General features: G+C 53.4%; 1 protein-coding gene across 3 annotated transcripts; it reads right to left on the bottom strand.

Annotated features, from left to right (window-relative positions):
- Nucleotides 1-415: 415 nt before the first annotated feature.
- On the bottom strand, nucleotides 416-27597 carry Jup (junction plakoglobin). 3 transcript variants are annotated; one of them, XM_052756608.1, is made up of 15 exons: nucleotides 27470-27597; nucleotides 16007-16222; nucleotides 13259-13518; nucleotides 12826-13064; nucleotides 11408-11609; nucleotides 10060-10204; nucleotides 9618-9721; nucleotides 8073-8411; nucleotides 6609-6764; nucleotides 6272-6391; nucleotides 4357-4507; nucleotides 4126-4247; nucleotides 2329-2368; nucleotides 1969-2134; nucleotides 416-1236 (listed from the first exon to the last, which is right to left on the bottom strand). In XM_052756608.1, exons 2-14 carry the CDS (start codon nucleotides 16212-16214, stop codon nucleotides 1983-1985), a joined length of 2238 nt encoding a protein of 745 aa, XP_052612568.1. In that variant the 5' UTR covers nucleotides 16215-16222; nucleotides 27470-27597; the 3' UTR covers nucleotides 416-1236; nucleotides 1969-1982. The 3 variants fall into 3 exon arrangements, with proteins under 3 accessions (XP_052612568.1, XP_052612566.1, XP_052612567.1); XM_052756606.1 differs by having other exon boundaries at nucleotides 27455-27585; XM_052756607.1 differs by having other exon boundaries at nucleotides 16007-16219; nucleotides 27455-27580.
- Nucleotides 27598-27952: the final 355 nt, after the last annotated feature.

The following is a 27952-nucleotide window of genomic DNA, read 5'->3' as shown; positions in this document are numbered from 1 at the left end:
AGGTAGGTGGGAGCTGGGGCGGGCCCAGGACTGGCCAACAAGGGTCTGGATTAGCAAGCCTTAGGCTGCAGAGAGCTAGGTATAGGAGACACCTGTCCCAACCACATTATACAGGGCAGCAGAGGCTGAGGCCAGCAAGGAGCTTGCTTGTGAAGCAAAACAGCCTGGTGTCAATTAAGCCGAAGCTCCTCCGTCCCTATCCTGTGTCCCAGACTCCTAAAGTGCTATGTGAATATGGAATTAAATCATTAAATTGACCCCAGCTCTTCCCACACTCCCTTCTCCCATTTGCCCCGCCCAGCCCTGAGGACATACAAGGCCAGCCAAGGACTATGCCAGGCTGCTAGGGGAGGCCCCTCAGCCCTGCCATACACCCCCTTCCTTCCCCTACACCATAATGCTTTAACAGCCTCCATCGGATCTGTGTGTTATTTTATTTTCTTTGCTTTGGTCTATACAAAAACAAAAAGAAAAGAAAAACCAATAACCAAAAACATAAAGCAATCATAATAAAACTCTCTGATGGAACTCCCCTTTCTGTCCCCCCAAACCCATGTGCAGGAGATGGTGGGAGCCAACCAGGAAGGGGAGGAGAAAGCCCCTCACCACACACCAGAGGGGTGAGCTAGAGCACTTCTGCAGGTCAGTGGGGGCCGGTGTGGGGCAAGGTGAGGGGGGGGGTTCACCAAGAGCTCCCCTGGAGAGGGGCAAAGCAGACAGTATCCCGGAGAGAAGGGCAGGTCCTGGAGGGGGCACTTAGGGTCCCCACTCTCTCTCCCTGGAAGGTCCCTGACCTTTTCAAAAGAAGCTTTGGGTGTCAGGGGTTGGGGCTTTGAACCTGTGTCTTGGATATCCCAGGAAGTCAGGGCAGTTTGATGCTGAAGTTCAGTGAGAAAATTGGCCCAGGGGTAGGGGGTTGTGGGGGGAGGGGGTGGGTGGGAAGGAAGCCCTGGGGGGCCCAACTGGAGCAGAGTGGAGAGGGTTGCTGTGTAAGGGGCACAGGCTGAGTCTAAAGCTTTAGTGGCCATAGCCATAGTGGGGATGGGGAGAAAGTGCTGGGCCTGGATCCACAGCCCAGGACAGAAAAGCAGGAGCAGACACCATCCCAAGAAACCCTACGGAGGAACTCTCTGGAGCATGGGTTCAGCAGGAAGTCCAGGCTGGCTCCCGGGGCTCGGGTACTTTTCTCTCTCATCCCACAGTCTGCTTGAGAGCTTCCCAGGTGAGAAACAGCTCCTGTGGGGCATGTAGACACAGGGGTCAGGTGCCTGGCAGGCCTGTGTCCCCTAGAAGCTGAGGGTGCTCTTACCACACCTGCCTACCACCCCCGGAAAACTGGCCTTTTTCCTTATTTACTTAGAAGCTGCTGGAGGAGCTGGGTGCCAAGCAAGGGACAAGGACAAAGGAGTGAGGCTCCAGAGCTGCAGCTCCTTAGGGGGCTGAGGCAGGAAGTTCCTAAGTTCAAGGCATGCCTGGGCTCCAGACTGAGTTAAAGGCTAGCCTGGACAGTTTAACGAGACTATTTTAATACAATGGAAGGCAAAACCAGGGCTAGGGATGCAGTCCAGTGGTAAAGCATTTGCCTAGCACACACAAAACTCTAGGTTCAATCCCCAATTACAAAAGAAAAAAAAAAAAAGGCATGGTGATGTCACTAAGGCTGGGAAAAGCCACATATTTGAGGCCAGCCTGGGCTACCTAGTGAATTTTGGGCTAGCCTGAAACAGAGTAAAATCTTGCCAATAATAATATTCATCACCATCATCATCATAAAGTCAGGCAGGCCAGACCACAATAGATCAAAAAGCATAGGATTCCCAAACTCCTTCTCTGCCCTACACGAGCCAGGATTTACATACAGCACGGAATGGAAAGCGCCCCACCAGGCCACTCAGAGAGGAAAGCAGGGGTCACTGTAACCACAGCTATAGGCAGAGGACAAGGCTGCAAGACAGGAAGGGGCCATACTGAGCGGGAGCCAGCTAGGCCAGCATGTGGTCCGCAGTGGGGTAGGGAGGCCTCAGGCCGTCGCTATAGGTGTCCATGGGGTAGTCCCCATCCATGTCCATATGCATATCCAGGGGGTCCAGAGGTACATCGCTGGAGTACATGGGGCGGTAGGTGGCATCCATGTCTGGGGATGAGAAAGAAAGGCTTGTCCAGAGACCTGCAGGCCACACATGGTAGTAGAGTAGGCCTACTGCTGGGGGGCCTAACTCCCTCCCCACCCCCACCCCACTCCCGTTGCAGGGATCTAGACTGGAACACACTAGCTACCATGATCTTCCACTCTCACCCAGAGGCTCTGGGGCGGGCCTCCACACTTACCATCCGCGTAGGGTTCGTTGATTGGGATCATACTCTGGGCCTGAGGAAGGACAGAAAGACATGGGAGCTGTGGCAAAGTATCCTCCGGGCTCCCTTCCCACCAAAGGACAGAGAGGTGCTCCCAGCAGACCCCTCAGAGGAGGAGGAGAAAGCACCGGTGTCCCCTGGCACCACCCTGGGTAGAGAGGTCTCACCACTAACTCCTTGGGCTCCCACAGGCCAGAGCAGCTGTGAGAAGGGGAGGGAAGAGGTGCAGGGACAGGGTGCAGCTGGCTACAGGGCAGCAAATTAAAGCCAGGCAACCCTGGACGTGAGTGTACATCGACGGCAGAGTACTTGTCTAGCATATCCAGGGCCCTGGGTTCCATTCCCGACACACAGACACACACACACACACACACAGAGACACACAGACACAGACATACACACACACACACACAGAGACACACACAAACACAGACACACACATACAGACACAGACAGACAGACACACACACACACACATACAGAGACACACACAAACACAGACACACACATACAGAGACACACATAAGCACAGACACACACATACAGACACAGACAGACAGACACACACAGCCCATTTTCAAATCCTTTATGTGGGTCAAAGAGATAGCTGGAAATAGTGGGTGGCTCACACCTGCAATCCCAGCACTTGGGAGGTTGAGGCAGGAGGATTGCCGCAAATTCCAAGCTAGCCTGGAGTACAGAGCGAGACTGTGCCATGCCTGTAATGCCAGCATTCACTGGTCAAGGCAAGAGGATCATCATACATTCAAGGTCTGCCTGGGCTCCAGCAAGACTATCTCAAAACCCCACCTAGGACTAGAGTTACAGCTTAGTGGTAGAGTCCCTCCCTGCAGGGCAGGCACAAGGCCCTGGTATGCACCCAGTACTGAAAAAAAAAAAAAAAGCCAAGCAAACAAACAAAACCATACACACAAACTAAACACAAAAAACAAAAACCACACATACGGTTCAATCTACTATCGCTATGTCATAAAGGACCTCATTGCAAAATAAAACAAAAATCTAGCCAGGCAGGCCACCCATGTCCTTAAGTCACAGCACTTGAGAGGTGGGGACAGGCAAAATCAGGGGGCTGGAGAGATGGCTCAGAGGTTAAGGGCACTGACTGCTCTTCCAGAGTTCCCGAGTTCAATTCCCAGCACCCACGTAGTGGCTCACAACCATCTGTAATGAGATCTGATGCCCTCTTCTGTCATGTAGGCATACATGCAAATAGATACAAATAAATAAATCTTAAAAAAAATTCAAAATCAAGCCACATGGTGGTGCACACTTTTAGTCCCAGCACTAGGGAGGCAGAGGCAGGTGGATCTCTCTGAGTTTGCGGCCAGCCTATTCTACAGAGCTGGTTCTAGATACCCAGGGCTACACAAAGAAACCCTGTCTGGAAAAACAAACAAATAAACAGAGTTCAAAATCAGCCTTAACAGATCTTTGTAAGGCCAGCCTGGTCTACAGAGCGAGCTCCAGGACAGGCGCCAATGCTACACAGAGAAACCCTGTCTTGAAAAACCAAAACCAAAACAAAACAAAAAATACAAAAACAAAAAACTCAGCCTTGAGATGATTATTGAGCTGGAGTCGATCCTGGGCTACATACGACTCTAGAGAAATAAAAAACACCTGAAAACGAAACGAAACTAAACTAAACTCTCTGAGGTCAGCTAAGCCCCCTCAGAGAGCCATGAGCTGCCCCCACGCGGGATATAGCTTGCACAATCAGCTGTTCAAGCCCAGTCAGATACTCACAGCCTCCCAGGCAGCTGGGTCATGCTTGAAGAGGGAGTTGGTGAGCTCCACAGACACTCGTTTACGGTAATCTGGGTTCTTGTCCTCTGAGATGCGGAACAGGACAGCGGCAGCATAGGTCGCTGATCGGAGAGAGAAGTGAGGTCCAGGTCAGGGCCTGCCCCTACGGTGGCTGGAGGGACAGAGCCCCGCCTCCTCCCTTTGGCGCTTGGCACAGTCGCAGCCCCTCACCGGTGCCCTCATTGCGGCAGTGGAGCAGCTCCATGAGAGGGGCAGAGGCGCCCTCGGCATCGATGGCATCGGCAGCCTCCTTGTCCTGGGCCAGCTCACACAGCACTCCGGCGGCCACACGCTGGATGTTCTCCACGGAGGAGTACAGGAGCTGAGAGAGGGCGGGCACAGGTGGAGGTGAGACCGGAGATAAGCCATCCTGCGAACCTACAGCTCTGCCCGCCCGCTCCCGATCATCCATCCTAGAACATGGAAAACCTGGGAAAAGCATAAAGGGGGAAAAGCAGACCAGCGCTGTTTCCCCGGCCAGACAGCCTCTGCCGACAGACACATGGGCACGTTACCAGTGTATTTTCATCACAGTCTATTATTACACCCTATAGATGGTTTTGTGTGTGTATCTGTGTGTGTAAGTATATGTGTACAAGTGTGTAGTATATGTGTGTATCGTGATGATTGTGTTTTGGGGGCACATGTGCATGTGGGTGGATGTACTTGTATGAAGGTCAGAGGTTGAAGTCACATGTCCCCTACCGTTGATTCTCCAACTGTTAGACAGGGGATCCGAACTCAGGTCCTCATGATTGCACAGCAAACCCCTCACTGACTGAGCCATTTCCCCAGCCCCTCTAATAATTTTGATTCCCCCCCCCCCTTTTTTTTTTGCCTTCTCCTGTGTATTATTTCAAAACCTGTCCTGCAAACCTATGAGTTCATAGGGATGAGAGAGAGAAAAATGCTAACTGAAACAATCCGTTACCACTGAAGGTAGGATGGGTTGAGTCCTTCACTCTAAAAACTAGTAAGAAATATTTTCAAAGACAAAAAACCCAACTCTTCCTGGGCTGGGGATGGAGCTCAGGGGACAGTGCTTGTCTCTAAGCTTGCATGTAGCCCTGGGTTCAACCCCTAGTACCACACAACGCCAACAAACACATCCCTAAACAAACACACCCCACTGCATAAGGCTGTACGACCTAATAAACTATTCTGTCTATTCAGCTTTTCATCTAAAAGATAAGGTCTTGCTATTAGCCCAGGCTGCCCTAGAACTGTCAGTCCCCCAGTCACAGCCTCCCCAGGGCAACACCACACCCTAACCTTCTTCTTCTTCTTCTTTTTGTTTAGATGAAGATTCATGTAACCCAGGTTAGCCTCAGGGGCACTCTGTGTCCGAGGCTGGCCTTGCACTGCGGATCCCCCTGCCTCTACTCCTGAGGGCTGGCATGACAGGCATGTGCCACCACACCCAGTGGTTTCCTTTGAAGCCGCTTCCCCATCGTTAGACAAAGAGTTTGTTTTTAACAGCTGGGTCTGCAATTGTTACTTATCTCTCTGTATAAACCTTTGTCCACTTAAGGTATGTTAAATGATTTCCTCCAGACCGAGTCAGATTGGAATTCCAGGTCACAGGATATGAATATTTCCGAGACTCTCTTCCCACTGCAACAGCGGTTCCCAGGGTGCCCATCCCCCCAAGCAGGGCACAAGATGCTCAGTTCATCCAGCCCCCAAGGATCTTTCTCGTTGGCCAGTTTGACAGTGGAAAATGGACTCTCACTGGGGGGCTAAATTCCATTTCTGTAAATTCCTGGGCTGAACCCTGTTTGCTTAGGAGTCACCTGGGAGCTGCTTGTTGACTCTGCCCACACAACACCACCTCTGGGACAGCGCTAATGAGCTCCTGTTCTGCTGAGACACTTGCTCCTGTTTCCCAAGTTTGTGCTTTTCAGGTTGTTTTGAACGTGCAGGTGCTATTAATGCCTGCGTGGCTACCTCTCACCTCCCTGGCTTCTGAGCTTGGAAAGCTACTCATCCACTCTTCTGCACAGTCCTAGACAAGCCTGGTCCAGACATCCCCAAACCCTCAGCAGTGTCCGGGGACACATCTCCCGCCCATCTGTACCAGACTCACCTGGACAAACAGGGGAATGGTGTTGAGCCGGAAGATCTCCATGCGGTTCATGGGATCCCGGGCGAGGATGTGCAGGGCTCCGGTGCAGCCCTCCACTATCTCTTCCATCCTCACACCATCCTGCACGAGAAGAACCGTGAAGCATGAGGATGGGGACAAGGGGACCCTGGACAAAGCCACACCCTCCCCCAAAATGACCCTGACACAGTTCACTAGTCCCTAGAGTTAGCCTGGATGTCAACTCACCTCTTCTTTTAGACACATAAACTCTGAGGACACTCCCCTGACCCCCAACCCCCTCAAGGAGGCTATCTCAGCTGCCACTAAGTTCATTTACCGTGTAGGGCTGCTGGGTGCCTGCGGCCACATGTCGCTGGGCATCCTGGTGGGCCTTGACCAACAGCTGAACAAGGCGGGGAATGACGGCGGCCTCCTGCAGTGGGGCATGGTTGGCTGGGCACAGGGCCAGATTCCGGATCAGGCCGATGGTTGCCTGGCAAGAAAGGAGGCCGTGAGCAAGGTGTCTTCCTCGAACATCTGGAGGATCCCAACTCCCCAGCTGCAGGTATTTTGTCCCTCCTGTCATCCCTTAGGAATCCCAGTCCCAGCGCAGTGACAACCCTGAGGAACTTTGAGAAGCCCCGCTGGGGACATGGAGAGGGGAGTGTAGGCACAAGACAGAAAGAATCTAGCTCTAAGGTTGGGGCTTTAGCTCAGGTGGTAGAGTATTTGCCCAGGATGCACAAAGCCCTGGGTTTGAGTCCCAGCACTACACAGACCAGGTGTGGTGGCACATGGCTCTAATCCCAGCCCTGAGAGAGGCTGAGGCAGGAGGATCGAGGTGATCTTCAGCTACAATTTAAGGCTTGAGACTTGACTTTTTTTTTTTTTTAATTTTTATTTATTTTTTTTCCGGAGCTGAGGCCGAACCCAGGGCCTTGCGCTTGCCTAAGCGCTCTACCACTGAGCTAAATCAAATCCCCAACCCCATGAGACTCGACTTTTTAAAATAATTGGATCTAGCTTGCTGAGGTGGGACATGCCTATAGTATTCCCAGCAGTCAGGAGCCTGAGGCAGGAGAATTGCAAGTCTAAGGCTAGTCTGGGCTACATCTCAGAGACCTTGTCTCAAAAGCCATCCAGACCCAAGCATGGTGGCAAACACCTTTAATCCCAGCACATGGGAGGCAGAGGCAGAAGGAGCTACGTGAGTTTGAGTCCAGCCTGGGCTACATAGTGAGTTCCAGGACAGCGAAGGCTACATAGAGAGACCCTGTCTCAAAAAACCAAAATAAATAATTAAAATTAACAACCCTAATAAATTTTTTTTTACATTTTTTAATGTGTGTGTGACCACATATGTGTGACCACAGGTCAACCTTGAGTGTTGTTCCCTTGTTTTTTTTACAGATGGTTGTGAGCTACCCTGTGGTTGGTGGGAACTGAACTCAGAACCTCTGGAAGAGCAGCCAGTGCTCTTACCCACTGAGCCATCTCTAAGTCCTCTAATAAAAAAAAAAAAATTAAAAACAAAGAATAAAACAAACAGAACAACAAAAATCAAATATTAATTAATTTTAAAAAAACCCAGAAAAGCAAAAAGACATTATCTCTGGAGCAGAGACAATGTTGAAGTAGACACTGCTGGGAGGGGTATTTCCTGGTGTCTGAGCCAGGGGACCCAGGTCCCCTGTGCTGCTCTTCCTGCGCCCATCCTTCCCATCTCCCTACAGCCCTGCACAGGGGGAACCCCCTCTCCCAGCCCCCCCCCCCAGCAGCGGCTGTGGCCGTTAGTGGGTACCTTGACCAGTGGCCACTGGTTGGGCTGGTTAAGCAGCTTCACAATGGCCGGGATGCCATAGTTGAGGCGCACAGAGTTCTGGGCCATCTCAGCCTCCGGGTGGCGGCTGGTAAGGTGCCGCAGGGCGCAGACAGCAGGCTCTGTGATGTCATCCTTGTCTCCGGCTCTCAGGATGGCGTGGATGAGTGCCTCCACACCACTGTTCTGTGTCACCAGAGTCTTGTTTTTGCTGTTGTTGCAGGTCAGGTTGGAGAGGGTGCCGGTGGCGCAGGTGAGGACATTGACGTCATCCACACTCAGCTGGTTGACCAGGATCTTCAGCACGCTCTCCAGACCCTCCTGAGACAGGAAGAGCATAAAGGGTAAGGGACACACCATCTCTACACAGCCTCCCCAGTAGGTCGCAGGCGGGGAGCTGATAGGCTGGAGGGCTTGGTCTTGCTTTTATGTGGCTGGGAACCTTTACCCTTCCATGCCCTGGGGAAAGCTGTTTAGCAGCTCCTGCAGCTGTAGAGGCCAGGAGGCTGAGGAAGGCTGGAAGGCTTCCCACAGATCCACAGCCGCAGGCCCGCCTCTAAGCCCATGGTCTTTCCTGTATCCCATAGGTTTCATCCCTGCTGGCCACAGGCCTTTGGTCAACAGGAAGTCAACAAGGAGGTCATAGGCTTCAGTGATCAGCTGATCCCCTGTCACACACTTCCTACCTTGCTGGGTCTTCTCTGTCACACCAGGGATCTCCAAGCTAAATCCACTACCAAGAAAAATCCCTAACTCAGAAACCTCTCTTCTCCCAAGGAGGGCTGTGTGGGCCTAGTGGTGGGTCACCAGACTACAGGCCTTGGAGATACACAATCGTGGGTCGGAACGCCAGCTCTGCCATCTACTAGCTCTGAACATAGGCTTGCTCTTAACTCCCTGAGCCTCAGTTTCTCCCACAACCAATAGGGTTGCAGGATCCTCCTCTAGGCGGCTGAGAGGGTTAAAATCAGCTCATGTCTACGGAAGCCCTGAAGAATGGAGGGTGCTTTCCGGGCAGTGGTGATGGGTAAACACAGGGACAAATGTCCGCTTGGAAGGTGGTGCCAGGGACTTGCCCCAAAGCAACAGTGCTCCGTGGTTAGTATTTTATTTATGTGTATGGGTGTTTTGCCTGCCTGCATATCTGTGCACCACGTGTATGCCTGGCACCTTCAGAGGCTAGAAGAGGACGTCAGATGTCTTGGAACTAGAGGTATCGGCAAATGGCAAATGCTCTTGACTACCGAGCCATCTCTCCAGCCCCTGTAGCTGGGTTTTACGGAACGGTACTGCTCCTGTCCCAGGGTCTAGGCCCTAATTGTCCCATGCCATCACCTGAACCCCAACTTAAAGATGCCATCCCCCTTCTTCTTCCCTTCCCAAACCCTAACTAGGACGGAAGCCCCCCACTAAAGGTGTGATGGTCTTCTGGGCCTTTCCAGCCTCAGCCATGAGGGAAGAGGACTCATAGGTCCCCAAGGTCATATACCCAGGTGGGAGGCTGACAACATGGTTTAAGAGACTTACCTGCTTGGTGGCCACATCCGAGAGGTTGCGCAGAGTCCACAGGCAGTTCTGCACCAGGCGGGGGCTGTTGCTTGTCAGGTGCTTGCCCAGAGCCTGCATCCCACCTGGGGACAGGGCAGAGGTCCTGTCGGTCTTAGGGGAGCCAGACTGATGGGCAAGGCACCGACCCTGATCCTCCTGACCCCACAGGTCACTCTTTTATAAATTTATTTTTAAAGATTGTTGTTATTTGTGTGTGAGTATGTGTATGTGCGTGCTCCTGCGCCTGTGTGTATGTGTGTGTGATGTGATGTGCAGTGCCCATGGAGGCCAGAAGAGGTCATCAGATCCGCTGAATTTGAGCTACAGGCAGTTGTGAGTCACTGGATACTGGGAACCAAACTTAGGTCTGCGTCACTTCTCCAGTTCCCCCCGCGGGCCACCTTGAGGTTCTCACACTCACCGGCCTCCACAATGGCAGGCTTGTTGCTGGGACACACGGAGAGCACCTTGAGCACACGGCTGGTGGTCCAGAGGAGCTTCTCATAGCTGTAGTTCCTCATGATCTGCACGAGCCCCTGGGGTCCCCCATTGGCCAGGATGATCAGCTGTGAGGGAGGGAAAGGCTGAGCATGAGAGAACAGGCACACACACGCGCGTGTGTGCGTGTGTGCGTGTGTGTGTGTGTGTGTGTGTGTGTGTGTGTGTGTGTTGTGGGGGTGGTGGAGCTGTCATTAAGCTCCGACTGAAGTCTAAATGGCCTTTTTGTTTTGTTTTGTTTTTCAAGACAGAATCTCTCTGTAGTTTTGGTGCCTGTCCTAGATCTCACTCTGCAGACCAGGCTGGCCTCGAACTCAGAGATCCACCTGACTCAGCCTCCCGAGTGCTGGGATCAAAGGCATGTGCCACCAGCACCTGGCTTCTAAATGGCTTTTGTGACTATCAAATAAGCCAATATCTTGCAAAAAAAAATGTTAATACCGAATGTTGGCAAGGATGTGGCAAAGGGAGCCTAGTCACAGCCATTACAGTAGTGTAACACGCTGTAATCCTTTTGGAAAGAGAGGAAACCTACTGAGTAAAAGTCTAGAAGTGTTTAAAAACAAATAAATAAAAAGAAAAAGGCAGCCGGGCGGTGGTGGCGCACACCTTTAATCCCAGCACTCGGGAGGCAGAGCCAGGCGGATCTCTGTGAGTTCGAGGCCAGCCTGGGCTACCAAGTGAGTTCCAGGAAAGGTGCAAAGCTACACAGAGAAACCCTGTCTCGAAAAAAAAAAAAAGAAAGAAAGAAAAAAAAAAAAGAAAAAGGCTTTTAGTCCTGTGGGGTCTGGTGTTCCACACCTCTAATCCAACAGTTAGGAGACTGGGAAAAGATCTAGGGTTCCAGTCATCCTGGGTTAGATAGTGAGACCTTGTCTAAAACACACAGGGAGGGCTGGGGAGATGGCTCAGCAGTTAGGAGCACTGGCAGCTTCTCTAGAGAACCTAGGTTCCATTCCCAGCACCCACAAGGCGACTTACAACCATCTGTAATTCCAGTTCTAGGGATCCAGCACCCTCTTCTGGCCTCCACGGGTACTGCAAGCCATCTCTCCACCCTGCCTCCTTTCAGTTCTAGGGACTGAATCCAAGATCATTCAGCATGCTAGGCAGCATTCTATCACTGGGTTATAGCCCTAGCCAAAATTTTTTCTCAAACCTTAAAATACCAATTCTGAAGAACTCAGAAACAGGATAAGAGACACATTCATCTGTATACACATTAATGTGCATTCCGGGAGGTGGCCTGTAGCTTTGGTGGAAGGACCCACCTTGCTCTCCTGGTTGCCATAGGCCAGGAGCTGCAGGCAGTCAGTGGTGATGGCCAGGAACTTAGGGTTGTTCTTGTTGAGTAGGGGCACCATCTTCTGCAGCCCATCTGCCAGGCGCACCGCCATCTTGGCGCCCTCCTGGTACAGCAGCAGGTTGTGCAGCGTGGTAATGGCGTAGAACAGGACAGACTCTACGGGAGAACTGAGGAGCAGGCAAGAACCCATGAGAGTCAGCGCCCAGAGCCCAGCCTGAATGTGGGTCTGGAAGGAGTCCCCACCACATCCAGAAAGCTCGCCCCCAATCAACACCCCCATGCAAACATCGCTTTACCAAAATGCCTTCCTTGAGCATAGCCCCTCTTTTTTTTTTAGTGTGTGTGTGTGTGTGTGTGTGTGTGTGTGTGTGTGTGTGTGTGTGTGTGTTGGTGTGCACGAACGTGTGTGGAGGCCAGAAGACAACCTCAGGTGTCGATCTCAGAAACACAATCTCCCTCCTTAGATACGGGGTCTCTTACTGGCCCAGAGTTCACCAGTTAAGCTAAATTGGCCAGCCAGCAAGCTCCATGAGTTCCTCCGGTCTCCGCTCCCAGTGCTGGGGCTGCAAATGCGCTCTAACACATCTAGCATGTTTATATGGGTGCTGGAGATTGAACTTGGGTCTTCATGCTTGAGAGGTGGCACTTTATTCTCCCCCACCCCCACCTCGCCAGACCCAGTCCCACTCCCCCCGCCCCTGCCCCCCCCTTTTTTAAGACAGGTTTTCACTATGTATACCTGGCTAGCCTAGAACTCTCTGTATAGATCAGGTTGGCCTGGAATGCATAGAGATCTGCACGTCTCTACCTCTTGAGGACTGGGATTAAAGGAGAGCACCACCACGCCCAGCCAACCTCACTCTTAGAGACATCAGCACACTGTGTATCTTCACTCCCGCCTCTGAGGTCCTGCAGGGTACTAATTACATACTAGGTCCCTGAACAGCTGAGTCACCACTGTGTGTAGTAAGGTCATATAGGAGAAGCCCTGCGACAGCTTCAGAGGGAGTGAAATCAGCCTCTCTACACTCTAAGGACTCCCACTCAACATCAGTACAAGGCCAGAAAAGAGGGGAAAAAAAGCTCATGGTCGGGTGGGGCTCAGACATGCCGTTCTCTGGCTAGCATAGCCTCCCCCTTATCAACTCCGACCAAATCCGCTCATCTGTCAAAGCCTCGCCCTCAGCGCCATTCTGCCTCCGGGCAATCTCAACCACTCGGTTGCTACAACTTACACGATATCCTAACAGTCGGCCTGTAGTTTATATGACTGTCTCTGGGTTGGGCTATGAGCAGCGGAGAGCCAGGATGGGTGTGGTGCTTAACGTGTGTGTATGGAAGCCCGGGAAGGGGGTGCTGGGAGGCCCCTGGTTCCCGTGTTACCTGAGCATTCGGACTAGGGCAGGGATGCCTCCAGACTTGAAGATAGCAAGCAACCCCTCCCGGTGATGGGAGAGGTTGTGTAGGATACTGGTGGTGCACCGGGCTGTGTCCAGGTCACTGGTGTTCTGCATGGTGCGCACCACAGCCGCCACCAGCTGGGGTGAGCCCATTAGGGCACGGCGGGATGCCTCCTTCTTGGACAGCTGGTTCACAATCATAGCCGCCTTGGTCACCACTACCTGGAGGAAGTATGTGAGACCTTGAGCATATGGCCCAGGCTCCTCCTCCACAGAGGGAAGGAAGGCACAGGACATGGTATCCTCCACAGAGCTCAGTCAGACTCCAGATGCTTTGTGGGGAGCCAGACTCATGGCTTCCTTCCCTCTGGGGACAGCTAGCTTTATCCCACCCCACCTCCAGGCCCTTCACAGACCGGGTCCTCATCGTTGAGCAGCTTGGTGAGCTCAGGCAGAGCCCGGGTGGCCAACTCTGCATCATCCTGGTAGTTGATGAGATGTACGATGGCCGACTTGAGCAGCTGCGACGGCTCTGCCAGTCGCTGCAGATTGGTGGTCTGCCCCTCCACCTGGGTGGCCAGCAGTAGAGAACTGTCCTCCCCCGACACACCTGGACACATGGCCTCCCGCACCCGCTTGGCTCTGGCTGTCGTGGACATCTGGTACTCCAGGTCACCTGGAAGACAAATGGCACAAGGACTGAGCTACAAGAGATTTAGGGGGACCCTGAAGAGCAAGGTAAGCCGTACAGACACGGCTCCAAGCTGCCTCATGCTCCACCAAAGTATACAGGACATCACTCATGAGTCTGTACCTAACAGGATTCTGGGAAATCATCAGTGCCATTGCTTTTATCACCTTATTTAGAGCATGAGGCCCATCTAGCCCACCCAGCCCAGGGAACTCTATGACCACTAAGATCACAGCTATGACTTGCTTTGAAAAGACTCTTGTCTGACACCTACCATTACAAAAGCGTCTATAGCGATTTATTTACTTACTGCAGTACAGTTCTAGGGAGTAAAAGTAGGGCCTCACATTTGCTCAGCAAGCACCCTATCGCTAAGCTGTATTCCCAGCCTTAAACAAGCAAACAAAAACAAACATTGGGGGCTGGAGAAATGGTTTTTCAGTGAAGAGCACTTACTGCTCTTGCAGAGGACCCAGGTTCCATTCCCAGCACCTACATGGTGGCTCACAGCCATAGCTAACTCCAGTTCCAGGAGGTTCAGGCGCCTCTGGCCACCATAAGTACTTCACCCGTTTGGTGCATATACACACATACATACATGCAGGCATACACTCATACACTTAAAAGATTAAAAATGTTTTAAGTTTCCCAAGCTGACTTTGAACTTACTCTGTACTCAGGTAGCCTTTGTGCTTGTAATCCTCCTGCCTCAGCCTGCCAAGCAGCTGGGACATCATATACCTTTGCTACCATGGCCAACTCAGCAATAATTAACAGCTGTGGCTGGAGATGTAGCTCAGTTGGTAGAATGCTTCCCTAACAAGGTACCACTCTCAACACTGAATAAAAAGAGGCATGGTGGCACACTCATGTAATTACAGTACTCTAGAAGTAGCAGCAAGAGGATCAGAAGTTCAAGGTCATCTGTGGCTACATAATGAGTTTATGACAGCTGAGGCTACATGAGACTTTGCCTCAAAAACAAAGCCAAGGGCTGGACAGTGGCTCAGTGGTCAAGGATATTTGCTGTTTTATCACAAGGATCAGAGCTCAGATCCCAGCACCCACATCAGGCAGCTCACAAACAATATATTCCAGCTCTAAAAGGATCCAAAATAGGGCACCCTCTTCTGGCCTCCAAGGGTACCCTCGCGCACACACGTATATACATTCATATAGACACACACACACACATAAATGATGACAAACAAAAAAGCATAGCTAATGGTGGAGTAATTATGCACCTGACAGTGGGTTAAGTACCTTTCTCCTACTTTCTCATATAATCTTACAACAAGGCAAGTGTAATACTAGCTCCATTATACGGTGGACACTGGACACGAAGGTCAGTGGACTCAGAAGTCCAAAGCCCCACCCTCCTTCGCCTGTAAGCATCAGGGCAGTCATGGGACTAGACAAGCTAAACTTCATTCTAATTATACACTCACCCTCCACAGAGTAGCAACTCTCTCCCTACATAGGAGGCCAAAATGAGTCCCAGAGCACCAGTCAAGATCACATGGCCAATGGAGAGACAGAACAGGACTGTGGCTTTGAGAAGGTAGGAGCAAGAGTCCTCAAGAGAAATATTGGGTTCTACCTCTGGGGTAGGCTGGGGCTATTAAAAAAAAGTCCCAGGTAGCCCTGCCATTGCAAATGCCCCAGTGCCCTAGTAGAGAGGCAGGCAGAAGGTTATTCTCTAACTAATGGGGAAGGAGAGGCTGCCCTCAGGGTTCTCCCACCTACATGATTTACTTTAGCTCCCAACATGCACCTGGCCCTGCCAGGCCTACAGGCTCCTGCCTGGGGGTCAGGAAGGAGACACCTGGGACGTGCTCATAGAGTCCCAACCAGCCACTGCGCTCACCCTGTAACTGTCCAGGCCCCAAAGCTCATCCTCCTGGAATGTTTAGGACCCTGGGGGCATCTATGAGTGACAGTCCTAAAGACACACGCACCTCTGTCCCAGAGAGGAAGGAGCACCTGGACTGGTAGAGTATTTGCCTTTGTAACTAAATTAATTCAGCCACTCTGTGCCCCGTCCTTGGTATATCCGCATGCCATGTGCTAGCCCAGTCTAGGCTTGAACACTGTGTGACACTTCCACCAGACTGGGACTTGTTCCCAGTCTCTCTCATCAGACATGTGTCTTCCCAGTAATGCCCAGGTTCCCACTGAGGGTAGCAATAAAGTCCCTCTATGACATCCCTAGGATCCCAGAAGTCAAGAACTGTGGGCTCACTCTTCCAACCGCCGGCACCACTGGGCAGAGTCTGTGCTTCCCTATACATTCAGAGTTCATGGAAATGACATCTGTGTCTGTCTCTGAGCAGTCACATGTTCCCCTTCAGATTTCCTATGTCCCCAAAAGTAGGAACTTCTTTCAAACCAGGGACCCCACTCCCTTGGTCTACCCCCACCAGGATGCAGCCAGAGATTCTGCCCCCCTGAAAAAAACCCCTGGAGTCCAGACCTTGGTTCTGGGGCACCCCCTGTGTATAGGTGGTGGTCTTCTTGAGTGTGTACTGCCTGCCGCAGGCATCCTCCTCGTCCATGATGCCCTTGCTGCTGACGGAGGGCACACAGGTATTGACACCTGAGTGGATGCCTGAGTCGTAGGTGTACGTCTGCTGCCACTCAGTCACCTTGATGGGCTGTTCAATCAGGTTCATCACCTCCATGGCGGCTGCTAGGGGTGAAAAACAAGCGCATACTGTTAGCTGGCTGGAAGAACAGCCACCTCCGGTTTCAACTGGGCTGCAGTCCTCTTGCCTGAAATCTGCCCTTCTCCTGATACCCCACCTCAAGGGCCTCAGAAGATTGAAGACAGTGAGGTGCAGGGGTAAAGGAGGAAGGGCACCTGGCTCAGAAAGAGAGGGGCCATTGTGGCGAAGCCCTGGGTGTGCATCCCCAGCTCTGGTGTGGAGACAGGAAACAGCCAGATGCCTCCAGCCCAGCCCCAAGCTCACTCACCAGCCTGACCTAACCCAACATTTCCAGTGTTCAAGGAACTAAGGGCTTCAGGCAGCTGCTGGGGCCCTGCAGCCCAGCCCTCGCTCTGCTGCAGCTCCCTGGGGAAGGTTGCAGAGGCTGCAGCACCCAGCCAGCCATTGGATGAGAGACTGGGTGGGGCAGGGAAGCTGCTAGACAGGTTTCTCTAGCACACCAGGCTCCCTCAGAGTTCCTGAATCTCATTTTCCAGGTCAAGCCTAACCAGGCCCTCGTCTCTTCCAGTTCCCGACTTTCCCACCACTCTGAGCTCTACAGACCAGTTCAAATCTTGGCTGCTTACTCCCTAGCCAGTCCATCTCTCGGTTGGATGCCAGTGGCTTCAAACTCAGGTCCCACCACTCTCATAGATGGCTTGCTGTGAGGATAGCGCTTGGGAAGGCCCCACTATGGATGGCACTTAGTAGGTGCTCAGTGTTGGGGGCCAGGGTGTGGCGGTCCCAACTGCCCCTAGCATGTTTGCTCAGCTCCCACTTGCTGGAACCCAGGCTAGCAGCATGGAGTGAGGCAGGCCCCTGGGGTGGTCACTGCTGATGAGGACTCTCACCCCACTGAGGACTTGGGCCGACTTGAAGGCTCGTGAGCATCTGCATCCACGTCGATGTGGGTTTCCCATTTGGTCTGTTTGGCCCCACGGCCGTGGGCACTGACCCCATCACAACCACCACCACCCAGACACAGGCAGCCAGAGAGGGAGACAAGGGACTACTGTCTATGAGGGCCTACTACGTGCCCACATCTCTCACACATGCCTCCAGATCAGAATGCCACCGTTCTCACACACGGGGTTCAAAGCTTTGTTCCCCAACTCATAGAGGTAGCAACTGGCTAGAAATGGGACCAGAGAAAGGACCAGCAAGCTTGACAGCGCCATCTTTTACCCTCTGCACTCCAATATGGCCTCAGAGAATGAGCAGAGCCCAGGCTAGTCCACTCATAAAATGGGGTGGTGCCCGGGCAAATCTCCAACAGGGTGTTCCACCATGATGGGGAACCTGTGAGAATGAGGGTGGGGCCAAGAGGCGCCACCCCGGGAACAAAGAGAATCGGGGGCCCCTTCCCAGAGCATGACGACAGAGGGGCATGGTAGAACACGCCTGTCATGCCAGTACGGGGAGACCGGGGTAGAGGGATCACCAGTGGGAGGCCGGCTACAGAAGGAGACACTGTTTCAAAGGAAAAGTCAGAGCTTGATGAATGTTCTCCCTGCCTTTCCCGGGCCACGCAGTCCCTCCCCTGCCACAAGCGGTCCTAAAACAGGTAGGAGCAGCACCAGCTCCCAGCTGCCGCCTCCCTCTCTATTCCCGCCACCCTGGGTGACTCAGAGTTTCATCTGGGGTTGACAAACAGCAGCGGGCCCAGGCCACCGACAGCAGGCTCTGTGCCACCAGATGTGCACAGCTGCTCCCAGACACTTGCCAGGAGTAGCTATTTTAGAATACCCCCACCTTCTCATGCTCCCCCTCCTCCCAGATCCAGCAGCAGCAAAAAAGCCAAGGGCAGGAAATCAGGAGCCCGGAGGAGGCCAGCTCAGGCAAACCCTGCCTTCCCCTAGCCTGTCCTCTGCCCCCAGGGTGGGTCCCAAGAGAGAACTGAGGAGCTTGGGAGGAATGGGTGGGTCCCAGAAGTCACCCTTGGGAGAGGGCAAGCCAACCAAACTTCAAGCTCTCGAGAAGGTGAAACCCATTGGCAATGACCCCCCCAGTGCCCTGTGGAGGCAAAGTCAAGAGAATCGCAGGACAGTAGCCCCTGTAGGCACGAACTCCCCAGTCTGACCACAAAGCTGCCTTCCACAGAGATAGACATCTAACCCTAGGACCCAGAGAGACAGGAGAAGGCTCGTCCCAAACCACAGGACCCAGCTTCGGGTTAGAAGGGAACACTGTAGTCAAGGCTAGCCGCAGGAGAGGTGTTTGCTCACAGGCTGGTCCTCAGGCCCAGCTGGCCAGGCCTGGAGCCAAGGGAAGCCAAGGGCTGGAGAGCTGCCCAGGGCCAGGCACGGGTCAGAGGATATCAGAGGGCAAGCATCCAGTTCTCTAATATCCAGTGAATTTCTGGCAGGCCTTTGCTGATTCCCAATTTCTAGGTGGGGAAACTGAGGCCCCACATTGCAGAAAAGGTGGTACTCTGCTCGATGCTGGGTCTGCCTTACTTTCGGGACCGGGATTTAGTCCACCTCTCAGAGACTGGAGGAAGCTGAGTCCTCTGCCCAAGGGGAGGAGGGGGAGAATAAGAATGAAAGTGCTCCCAGGTGGAGGACCTCCCACCTGCGCACTGGTCATGCCAGGGTCTGGTCTCAGCTCTACCACATGTGCCGGGGACCTTTGGGTGTTTTTTTTTAACCCCTCTGGGTTTCACCTACAGAAAGGCTGGCCCCGTGATCTCAGAAAAAGCACTGGTACCTCGGATTCCTAGGCAGTAGGGTTACCGTGTCAATGAAGGGAAGGCTGAGAGTGGAACAGAGAGAGAACACACCAGAACGCCTCACAGAGACAGCTATTCTCGGAACAGGAAGGCTGGTAGTCCAGCATCAGACTGCACCCTCAATCAGCTCCCCCTTTCTCCCTACCAGCTCCTCAAGAGAACCTGGGAAACTCTTCCACAGCAAACGAAAGTACAGGTTTGGTCATTCCCGGGGTGGAGAAACCGCACCCTGCTTGGTCTCAGTATTCTCCACCCTGGAGCCACAGGTCAGACCGTCTGCAGTGCCCCTGGACAGAGCCGGGGTGGAAGTGTGGGAGACAGTGGCCGGGGCCCTGCCCAGGCACCAGGCCAGAGATGGGTCGGGACAGAGACAGAGACAGGGCGGGTTTCCTAGTTGAATGGGGGAGGCTTTGTTTCGCAGTGGGACTCTGCTTCACGGTTGGCAGCAGGGAGGAAGGAGTTAGCTTAGAGATCACAGGGTGGAGCAGACGGGCAGCTCAAAGGCAGGAAGAGAGAAGACACAGGCCCGTAAAGGGTATGCCAAGGGCCCTTCCCCCACTGGCTCCAGACTGGGGAAGAGCCCCGCCCTTCATGCCTGTTCTTCGGTACAGCCAGCTGGGGTGCTGGCACCAGGCACCCTCCATCCAAGCTGTCCTGCGGAATGACGCCCAGTCCTGAATTTAAAAATAACCCTACCAGAGTGACAGTAGCCTCCGGCCTGGCCGGCACCTGTAGGGGACAGTCAACAACAGGCACAACTAGGCTGAGCTGCTACATGACAGTAAGACACATAGAAATACGCTCAGGAACAGGTCGCTGAGACCTTGGTACAGAAACAAAGCATGGGGTCACCGCATGGTGGGGTTGGGGGTGGGGCAGGCAAGGCTGGGCTCCCCTACAGGTCCTTTGGGCCAGAGACCGGCACCCTATACATACTCAGACCCACAGGCTTCTATCAAAGCAGGAGGGGAGTGGTGGGTGGGCATCTTTGCCGAGGGTCTCCATCAGAACTGACCCCTAACTGGCTATGGACCTTTTGGCAAGTCAAACCATTTACTTAGTCACGTGACCCCTTTCCTCAGACTATGAACGATCTGAAAACAGCTGCTGCCTCCCTGCCTCCCTCATTCAAGCAGGAGCAACAGCCAGTCCAGACAGAAACAGAACAGTCCTTCTCACCTCAGGAGGACTTAGAGGGGCCACCAGCCCCAACCTTCCCTCCTCACTGCCTCTGGATCCAGCTGGGATGTAGCCAGCAGACCTGCAGGCAGAAACACACTCTGCTATGATACAGACCGCCAGACAGACGTAGCAACTTCTGTCCGTCCCCTGGCACCACATTCCACCATGGTGAGAGGCTCCTAGGCAGACACCATGACCCCCATCTGCAGAACAGGAGTCATGCATGGCCAATGCTCAGAACAAGAGAAGACAAGGGAAGTTTTCTTTTCTTTTTTTAAAGATTTGTTTATTATGGATACAGTGTTCTGCCTGCATGTATGACTTTATGCCAGAGGAGAGCACCAGATCTCATTACGGATGGTTGTGAGCCACCATGTGGTTGCTAGGAATTGAACTCAGGTTCTCTGGAAGAGCAGTCAGTGCTCTTAACCTCTGAGTCATGTCTCAGAAAGGGACAAGGGAAGTTTTTAAAGGAAAACCCTCACTTCCAGCCTGGCAGCCTAGGCCAGGCCATGGCTGAGAAGGGGTCTGGAGTAGAAGAGGCTCAGGCCATGACCCAGCTGCTGTTTGTTCTTTTCTGGGCTGCGTCCCAAAGCAAACAGAGCAGGGTGGGAAAATGAAGGGGATGTGTAGCCGAGGGAAGCAGCCCGGCCAAGTGGCCTGACCTCGGGAACCTCGGGGCTCCCCTGCAGAGGGCTCCAGCTGCAGCTGCATCCCTGATGAGGACACTTTTCTCTGGGACAGCATCCCAAGCCAGCAGATGAGCCCAAACCAGTACTCCTGGGAATGGAAAACCACTCCAGCTGTGACGCGCCACTAGCTAGCACCACTGGAGCTTCGGCAGCCCCATCAGCAACAGCTGGATCCCAGCCAGTTAGGATATGAGGTTGCAGGGATAGAGCTGGACAGAAAGGACCCGGACACTTCGTCCCTAGACAACACAGGCCACAGAAAGTAAAAACTTTGCAAGAAGGCTTCAGGAAAACGCCTTGGTTGGGGCTGCTGAGACGGTTCAGCAGGTAAGGGCATTTGCTGCTTGGCCTGATGACTTGACTTTAATCCACACCGTAGAAGGAGAGAACTGACTCTTGCAAGTTGCCCTTTGACTCCCACCTGTATGCAGTGGCACACACGCCCCCCCCCCCCCAAATAAATGTTAGAAAAATAAAAACTTGCCATGGTGAGGGTATGGGAGGGCTTCTCGGATAAGGGGCTTAAGAGTAAAGTGCTAAACCTGGCGGTGGTGGTACACTCCTTTGATCCCAGGCAGAGGCAGGCGGATCTCTGAGTTCGAGGCCAACCTGGTCTACAGAGTAAGTTCCAGGACAGCCAGGGCTACACAGAGAAACCCTGTCTTGACACCCACCCCACCCCACCCAAAAAGGGTGAAGTGCTTGAATGGCATGCAGGAACATGCACACAACCCGCCCCCCCCATTCTAATCCCTGTATTGGGGAGGAATAAAATCAACCCCCCATTGTATACAGTGCACACTTGGAAGGTAAGGAGCAGAGAACTTGGAAGCTGGGCAAGGGGAAGGAAGGTTCAAGGTGGCTGCTTCACAAAGTTCAGATTAAGGACAACTTTTTATGCTCGCAAACTTTTGTGCACCTCTCAGTTTTAAAAAATGATGATCAGGGGCTGGAGAGATGGCTCAGCTGTTAAAGGCACTGGCTGCTCTTTCAGAGAACCCGGGTTCAATTCCCAGCACCCACATGGCAGCTCACTCCTCTCTGTAACTCCAGTTCCCGGGCTTGACACCCTCACACGCACATACTTGTAAGCAAAACACCAACGCATATAAAATAAAAATAAATTTTAAAAAATGACGATCAACTGAGCGTGGCGGCACACGCCTTTGATTCCAACACTCAGGAGACAGAGGCAGGTGGATCTCTGTGAGTTCCTGGACAGCCAGGGATGCTAAGAGAGACTCTGTCTTTAAAAAAAAAAAAGAAAGAAAGAAAGAAGGAAAAGTTTTAAAAAGATGATCAAATATGAATTTCTCAGGGAAGGGAGGTAGAGACTCCCCACAATGAGGTAGCTCATTGATTTCTCAGCCTCTTTCCACCAAAGATAGACGTAAGACTCTGTCTCCACCTTGGGGAAAGGCAGAGAAAGGTAAGCATCCTCCTCTGGGGCCTTCAAAAGGTTAGGAAGTCAGGAGGCTAGCACAGGAGACAGTCAAAGAGCTCCATCTCTCTTCAAACCTAGCCCAGGAAGCTGCTGGAAAATGGGACAGTCCACGTCCCCAGACATCCATCAGATTCCACCAAGTCCCAGGAGAAAGGCCTCAGGGTGTCTGTCGTCTGCAGAGACACAAATCCCAGTGACCTATCCTGATCAATCTCACCATCTTTTTTCATCAGAGAGTTATGGGGCCAGCCAGCTGCTGGATGCTGGTTCCCCTTACAGCCATGTGGTTCTTCTCCCCAAAGTCCCCAGACAAAAAGTTTCCTCCAAGGACTCAATAGGTCTCAGATTGACTATTCACCCACAGGAAGTGCCTCAGGGCAGGATGGCCCTCTTTAGAGGAGATTCAACTATGAACCTCCACCTGCTCCTCCTGTTCAAGTGAAGACCTCCTTACCCAGAGCTGGAGAGATGGCGCAGCAGTTAAGAGCACTTACTGCTCTTGGAGAGGACCCAGACTAGTTCCCGGAACCATATGGCAGCTCACAGTCCTCTGTAACTCAGGTTGCAGGGGATCCAACTCTGTCTTCTGGATAGGAAGTCTTTTTCTTCTGTCTAGCCTCTATGCTTTCCTTAAGGACATCTATCCCCGCCTTGTTCCTGTGGCCTTAGGATGCTAGAAAGCCCCAAGCCCATCACCCTGGGTGGCAGTCAGCCAGAATGACTTCATTCTCCCTCTGTGCTTCTCAATCAAGGCTCCTTGCTTAGCATTCTCTTCTCTAGGATCAGTAATCATACACTGTGGTTCCCTCCTGATTTTGTTTTGTTTTGTTTTTCGAGACAGGGTTTCTTTGTGTAGCCTTGGCTGTCCTGGAACTAGTTCTGTAGACCAGGCTGGCCTTGAACTCACAGAGATCCGCCTGGCTCTGCCTCCCGAGTGCTGGGATTAAAGGCGTGCGCCACCACCGCCCGGCCCCCCTCCTGATCTTAAGAATAGGACAGTCTTTAGGCCATACCAGTACACAAGCTGAACCTAGCCCACAGATCCTACTTCCAAGCCCATTCTGGAACCAGGATCTGGGTTGGCAGAGGGGCCTAAATCAGTCAGACCTCAGACCACCATGTGCCACCAAATCTACCCTCAGGGCTAGAGCTCTGGATGACGGGCAGTCCCCCACAACCTCTCACCCTACTCCCAAAGCAAGGCCCTCCTGTGGCAGTTATCACAGCCCAGATGCTAGGGTCTCCGGGCAGGACAGCCAGTTCTCCAAGCAGCCTGGCTGTGCTAACTGGCATGATCTAGCAGGACACTCACGCAGACCTAAATCTGACTCATGGGTCTCTGTTCTTCAGAGAGCACCCCCACCCCCTCTAACCTGGCACACTTGGTGGACACTAGGGAAGCAAGTAACTCCCACTTCCTATCCAGGGTCCAGCTCAGAGAGTTCTGACCCATGCTCTTCTCCTCTCTGGTCTCCACTAACTCCCTCCCTCACAGCTCCTGGTCCCGGAGGAGCAGCTGCCTCACCACCAACCACTGGGGAGGTTTCAGAGTGCTGGCAAGTCAGGATGATGAGTCACCCCCACCTGACAAACCTGTCCTGCCTTCACCACCCCCACGCGTCTAGCAGGGCTTTTCTGAACTCCCTTCTATCTGTGGAGCTGAGGTCCTCACAAGGGGCAGTAGACAACTTCCAGGGAAGGCTAAAGATGCAACTTACTTAGGAGAAGGCTTGATCTAGCATGGACGAAGCCCTGGGTTCGATCCCCAGCACTGTACAAAGCAGCTACAGTGCCGCCGTACGCCTGTAATTCCAGCACTTGGGAGGTAGAGGCAGGAGGATCACACGTTCAAAGTCTGGACTGGTGAGCTGGTTGTTTGGGCTCAGGCTAAATTGGATCCACCGGACCACATGGTGCAAGGGAAAAACTAACCGCTGAAAAATGGTTCTCTCATCTCCACAGATGTGGAGCCTGCGCATGCTCAAACACACAGGCACACATGCAAAATAAATAAATCTAATGATAATAATAATGATGATGACGATGATGATGATAAATGTTTTAAAAAGTTTGCTAGGCATGGTGGCGCACACCTTTTATCCCAGCACTCAGGAGGCAGAGGCAGGTGGATCTCTGTGAGTTTGAGGCCAGCCCAGTCGATATAGCAAGTTCTAGGCCAGCCAGGGCTGCATGTTGAGACCCTGTCTCAAAAAAAAAAAAAAGAAGAAGAAAGAAAAGAAAAGAAAGAAAAAAGAGCTCAAGGACAAACCTCAGAGGCTAGCCTGGGCTACACGAGACTCTGTCAAGAAAGGGAAAGGGGGGAGGGGAGGGCTAGTCCCATCCAGGGGCTGAGGATGGGGCTCCATGGGAAAGAGTTTGCCTAGTTTGGATTTGATCCTTAGAAAAGAAAGATGAGAAAGAAAAAAGAAATCCCTTCCCCAGTTGTAGTGGCGCCAAACAGCAGAGTGAGGTCAGAGCTTAGAGAAGAAGGCTCCCTTGAGTCTAGCTGTGCAACACCGGGCAGCTTCCCACCCTTCTCTGAGTTTCTGAGGGTGGAATTAACCGCACCGGCTGTAAGGTAAGCATGATTCGTGAGAACCACAGTGCAAGGACTTGGTACCATATCGTCTTCTGGCTTGGCGTTACCATCAGTAAAGTACCTACTGGGTAGACAGATTTATTATTCCAGTTTGCCAAAGAGGTCGCTGAGCCTCCAAAAGGGCAAGGTACCTTGACCCAGGTAAGGAGACACTGCTCAGGGACACAGGCTAGGTCAGTGCAAGTCCATGTCCCAGGGCTCAGACTGTCCCATTAGACTGTCTCTCTGGATCACCGTTCTTCTGTGCCCCGGCCAAATGTGTCACCTTGTTCTAAAGTAGCTGCGCACGAGGACAGGCCTTCCTCTCGTGTGCAATGGCCGGTGGGCCCCCAGGAAGGGAAACAGCCAACCAGGCTCCCGCTTGACCTTCCGTTCCCACAGGCTGCATTCTCCAAGCTCAACCCTAGCAGGCCAGACGGCGGCCGGCGGCTCCAGAGGGAATGGGGTGGAGCCCGGGTGCGGGGGAGGCTCCTGTCACCCAAGCCCAGACTTGATCTGGCAAGAAATGACTAATCGGATCCTACCTTCGCTTCCCTCCCTCCTGTCCAGTCAGAAGCCAGCTTGGGCCAGGCACCTCCTAGCCATACTTCCTCAGTATTGTCTTTTCATCACAGCCACAAACCAGATTAGCTAAACTAATCATTTAGCTCACGTAATTACAATACCTTCCCCTCCTCCACCTTGGCACAGAGAGGAGGAAAGACAGGTTGCCTGCGCCTAAACTTCATGCCCCTGGTGCTCCCTAGAGGTGGTCACACATACTTTCCCACCCACAGGACTGAGTCTGATCCCCACTTAAGGGCTTACTCCAGGGGAGGGTCTGATCTCCACTCTCCCTTCCACAACCAAGTGTCAAGGCTTCCCAGGTGAGTCAGAGCACTGATGACCCTCGCCCCATCTCCCCTCTACCCCAGGCTAGCCCTGGCATTCCTGCTCTGTCCCCCAAGGAGGCTGAGCTCCAAATACCTGTGTAAAGACCACACTTCAGATTTGTATCAACCAGTGCAAGAAGCCTGGTAGAAGTTCGCAATTCCAGCCAGAGACGAGCTCTGAGCGCACCGGGGACAGGAGAGGGAGGCCGCTCACACTGTTCAGCCTGAGGGTGCCTGGCACCGAAGAAGCCTTCCACAGTAAAGACTTCCTCCTGTCCCACTTTCCTCACCAAACACGCAGGAAAAGGGTGGGTGGAGAAGGGACTTCTGGCAAATCCTCTGCACCTTCATAATCTAGAAACCCAGCGAATGGCAAGCAACATTCCGGCCCTATGTACTCCCGCCTCAATTGTCAGCCAGCTAAATAAAATGGGGAATAGAATAGAGGGGGCTGAGGAATTTGGCCCAGCCCTGCCCCACCCCCCATTCTTGGGGAAGGGGCAGAGTTCGGGAGGGAGAGGCACTTAGCAGGCCTCATATAAGGGGGTGTGGTGGTCCCCGGAGGAGGTGAAAGAGAAGGAAGAAGACACTTCCCCTTTCTGCATCGCCCCCCCCCCCACACACGTTGGTCTCCACCTCCGGCCTTAGGGGCCTAGCAAACAGGATGGAGGTGGGGGCAGGGAGAACAGGGTCAAAGCGCAGGCACTGGCCCACGCTCAGCCTGGCTGGGGGAAGGGGCTTTCCTCCAAGAAGCATCCCCAAGCCTGGAATCAGCTCTGAGCAAGAGGACAGGAAAACCCCAGAGAAGGCTACCATGGCTACTTTCTCCTGGAAAAGTTTGTTTGGAGTGATTTCTCAACAGTAATGGGTTGCAGAAGTAAAAAGGTATCGCTGTTTCCCTATCAACACTCTGGAAAACACAGCTACTGAAAACTGGGCGAACGTTTCTTAATTCTCTCTACTGGCCCAGACTCCAGGCCCAGCCACCAGCGTCTGACATCGGTAGGGCACCGAGCCCAGACCCTTTACCAGTTTCTCTGTCACCCCATGCCACCTCGGTAGGAGAAGGCACGGCTATGAGCGGAGGGAGGCGCCACAGGTACAGCTCCGAGCTGAAGGCCAGGGCCTCCGTCCTCCAAGAGCTCACCTGCTCTGTTCAGCAGGTGGGGACCGCGTCTCTGGGAAAATGTGCACTCGGCCCCCACAGTTGGGTAAGCTGGGCGCAGACAATAGGGCCCCACCCAGGCCTGGGGGAGTGGGGAGGGAGGGAGAGCGAGGATGACGCGTGGGGTGGGGTGAGGGTGGCCCCAAAGAGACTAGGCAGCAAGTTTCCCGAGCGGTAAAATCCTGTCACCCTGAGCTCCAGGACCAGGTGGAGCGGGTCAAAGTCTGCCCCGTCAGCTCGGGGCGAGAGTCAGGGACGCCGCGTCGGGCAAGCTCCTCGGGCCCTGGGGGAGGCGCGAACTCCGAAGCACCTGCCCTGGTTCCTCCCTGCCCTTCTCAGACCTGCGGTTCATGGAGCCTGGAGGGGCGCTCCAACCCGGATCGCTTGTCCCAAGGGTAACGCGCCCAGGACCCCAGCGCGCCCCCTGTCGCCGGTGCAGGGTGCGCTCCCTAGCACCCGCCCTCACCTGCCCTGAGACGGCTGGAACCCGCCTCTGCCCCTTACTGTCCCTTCTCTGCCCGCAGTGATACGTACCCCGATCGGATGTACCTGAGCGCGGAGCCGGGCCGGGCCGAGTCGGGTCGGGGTTGGGCCGGGAGGGAGCCGGCGCGGGTAGCGAACTGAGCTCGGCGCGCTCGGGCGGCGGCTGCTCCGGACTCTGGCCAAGGCAGCAACTCAGTAACCGAACAAAAGGCAAAGGGACCTGACAGCCAAGCCACACCTCTCGCCCCTTCGAAGCTCCGCCCCCTAGGGAGACGCCCACCCGCGGAGGCAAGCTCACTGGCTGCCCCGCCTGACTGTCCCGTCCAGGGGCGGAGCCTCGCGCACGGACCTTTACCACGGCCGCCTCTGTTTATGCGCTCACCATTGGCCCCAGGGACTGCCAGTCGGCTCTGGGGTGGACGCCAACTTGAGGTCTCATCCTCACTCTGCATCTATTGGCAAACAGAAAGTTTCTTCCTTATGATTGGACAGGGGGCTGTCAGTAAGACTGAAGAAAAAGCCAATGGAACAGGTGGGGCGTGCCTTGCC

This window comes from Peromyscus californicus, unplaced genomic scaffold, assembly GCF_007827085.1.
Source record: "Peromyscus californicus insignis strain IS unplaced genomic scaffold, ASM782708v3 Scaffold_3__1_contigs__length_106647218, whole genome shotgun sequence".
Taxonomy (NCBI): Eukaryota; Metazoa; Chordata; class Mammalia; order Rodentia; family Cricetidae; genus Peromyscus; species Peromyscus californicus.
The sequence above is the reverse complement of the archived record's forward strand: the minus strand, read 5'-3'. Positions and strand labels throughout refer to the sequence as shown.

Excerpts from the sequence above, each read along its gene's own strand:
- Jup (XM_052756608.1), bottom strand. The coding sequence starts at position 16,214 with ATGGAGGTGATGAACCTGATTGAACAGCCCATCAAGGTGACTGAGTGG. Across the intron at positions 8,412-9,617 it reads CGGATGTGGCCACCAAGCAG|GAGGGTCTGGAGAGCGTGCT; the intron begins GTAAGTCTCTTA and ends TTCCTGTCTCAG. Across the intron at positions 2,135-2,328 it reads CAACGAACCCTACGCGGATG|ACATGGATGCCACCTACCGC; the intron begins GTAAGTGTGGAG and ends TCTCATCCCCAG.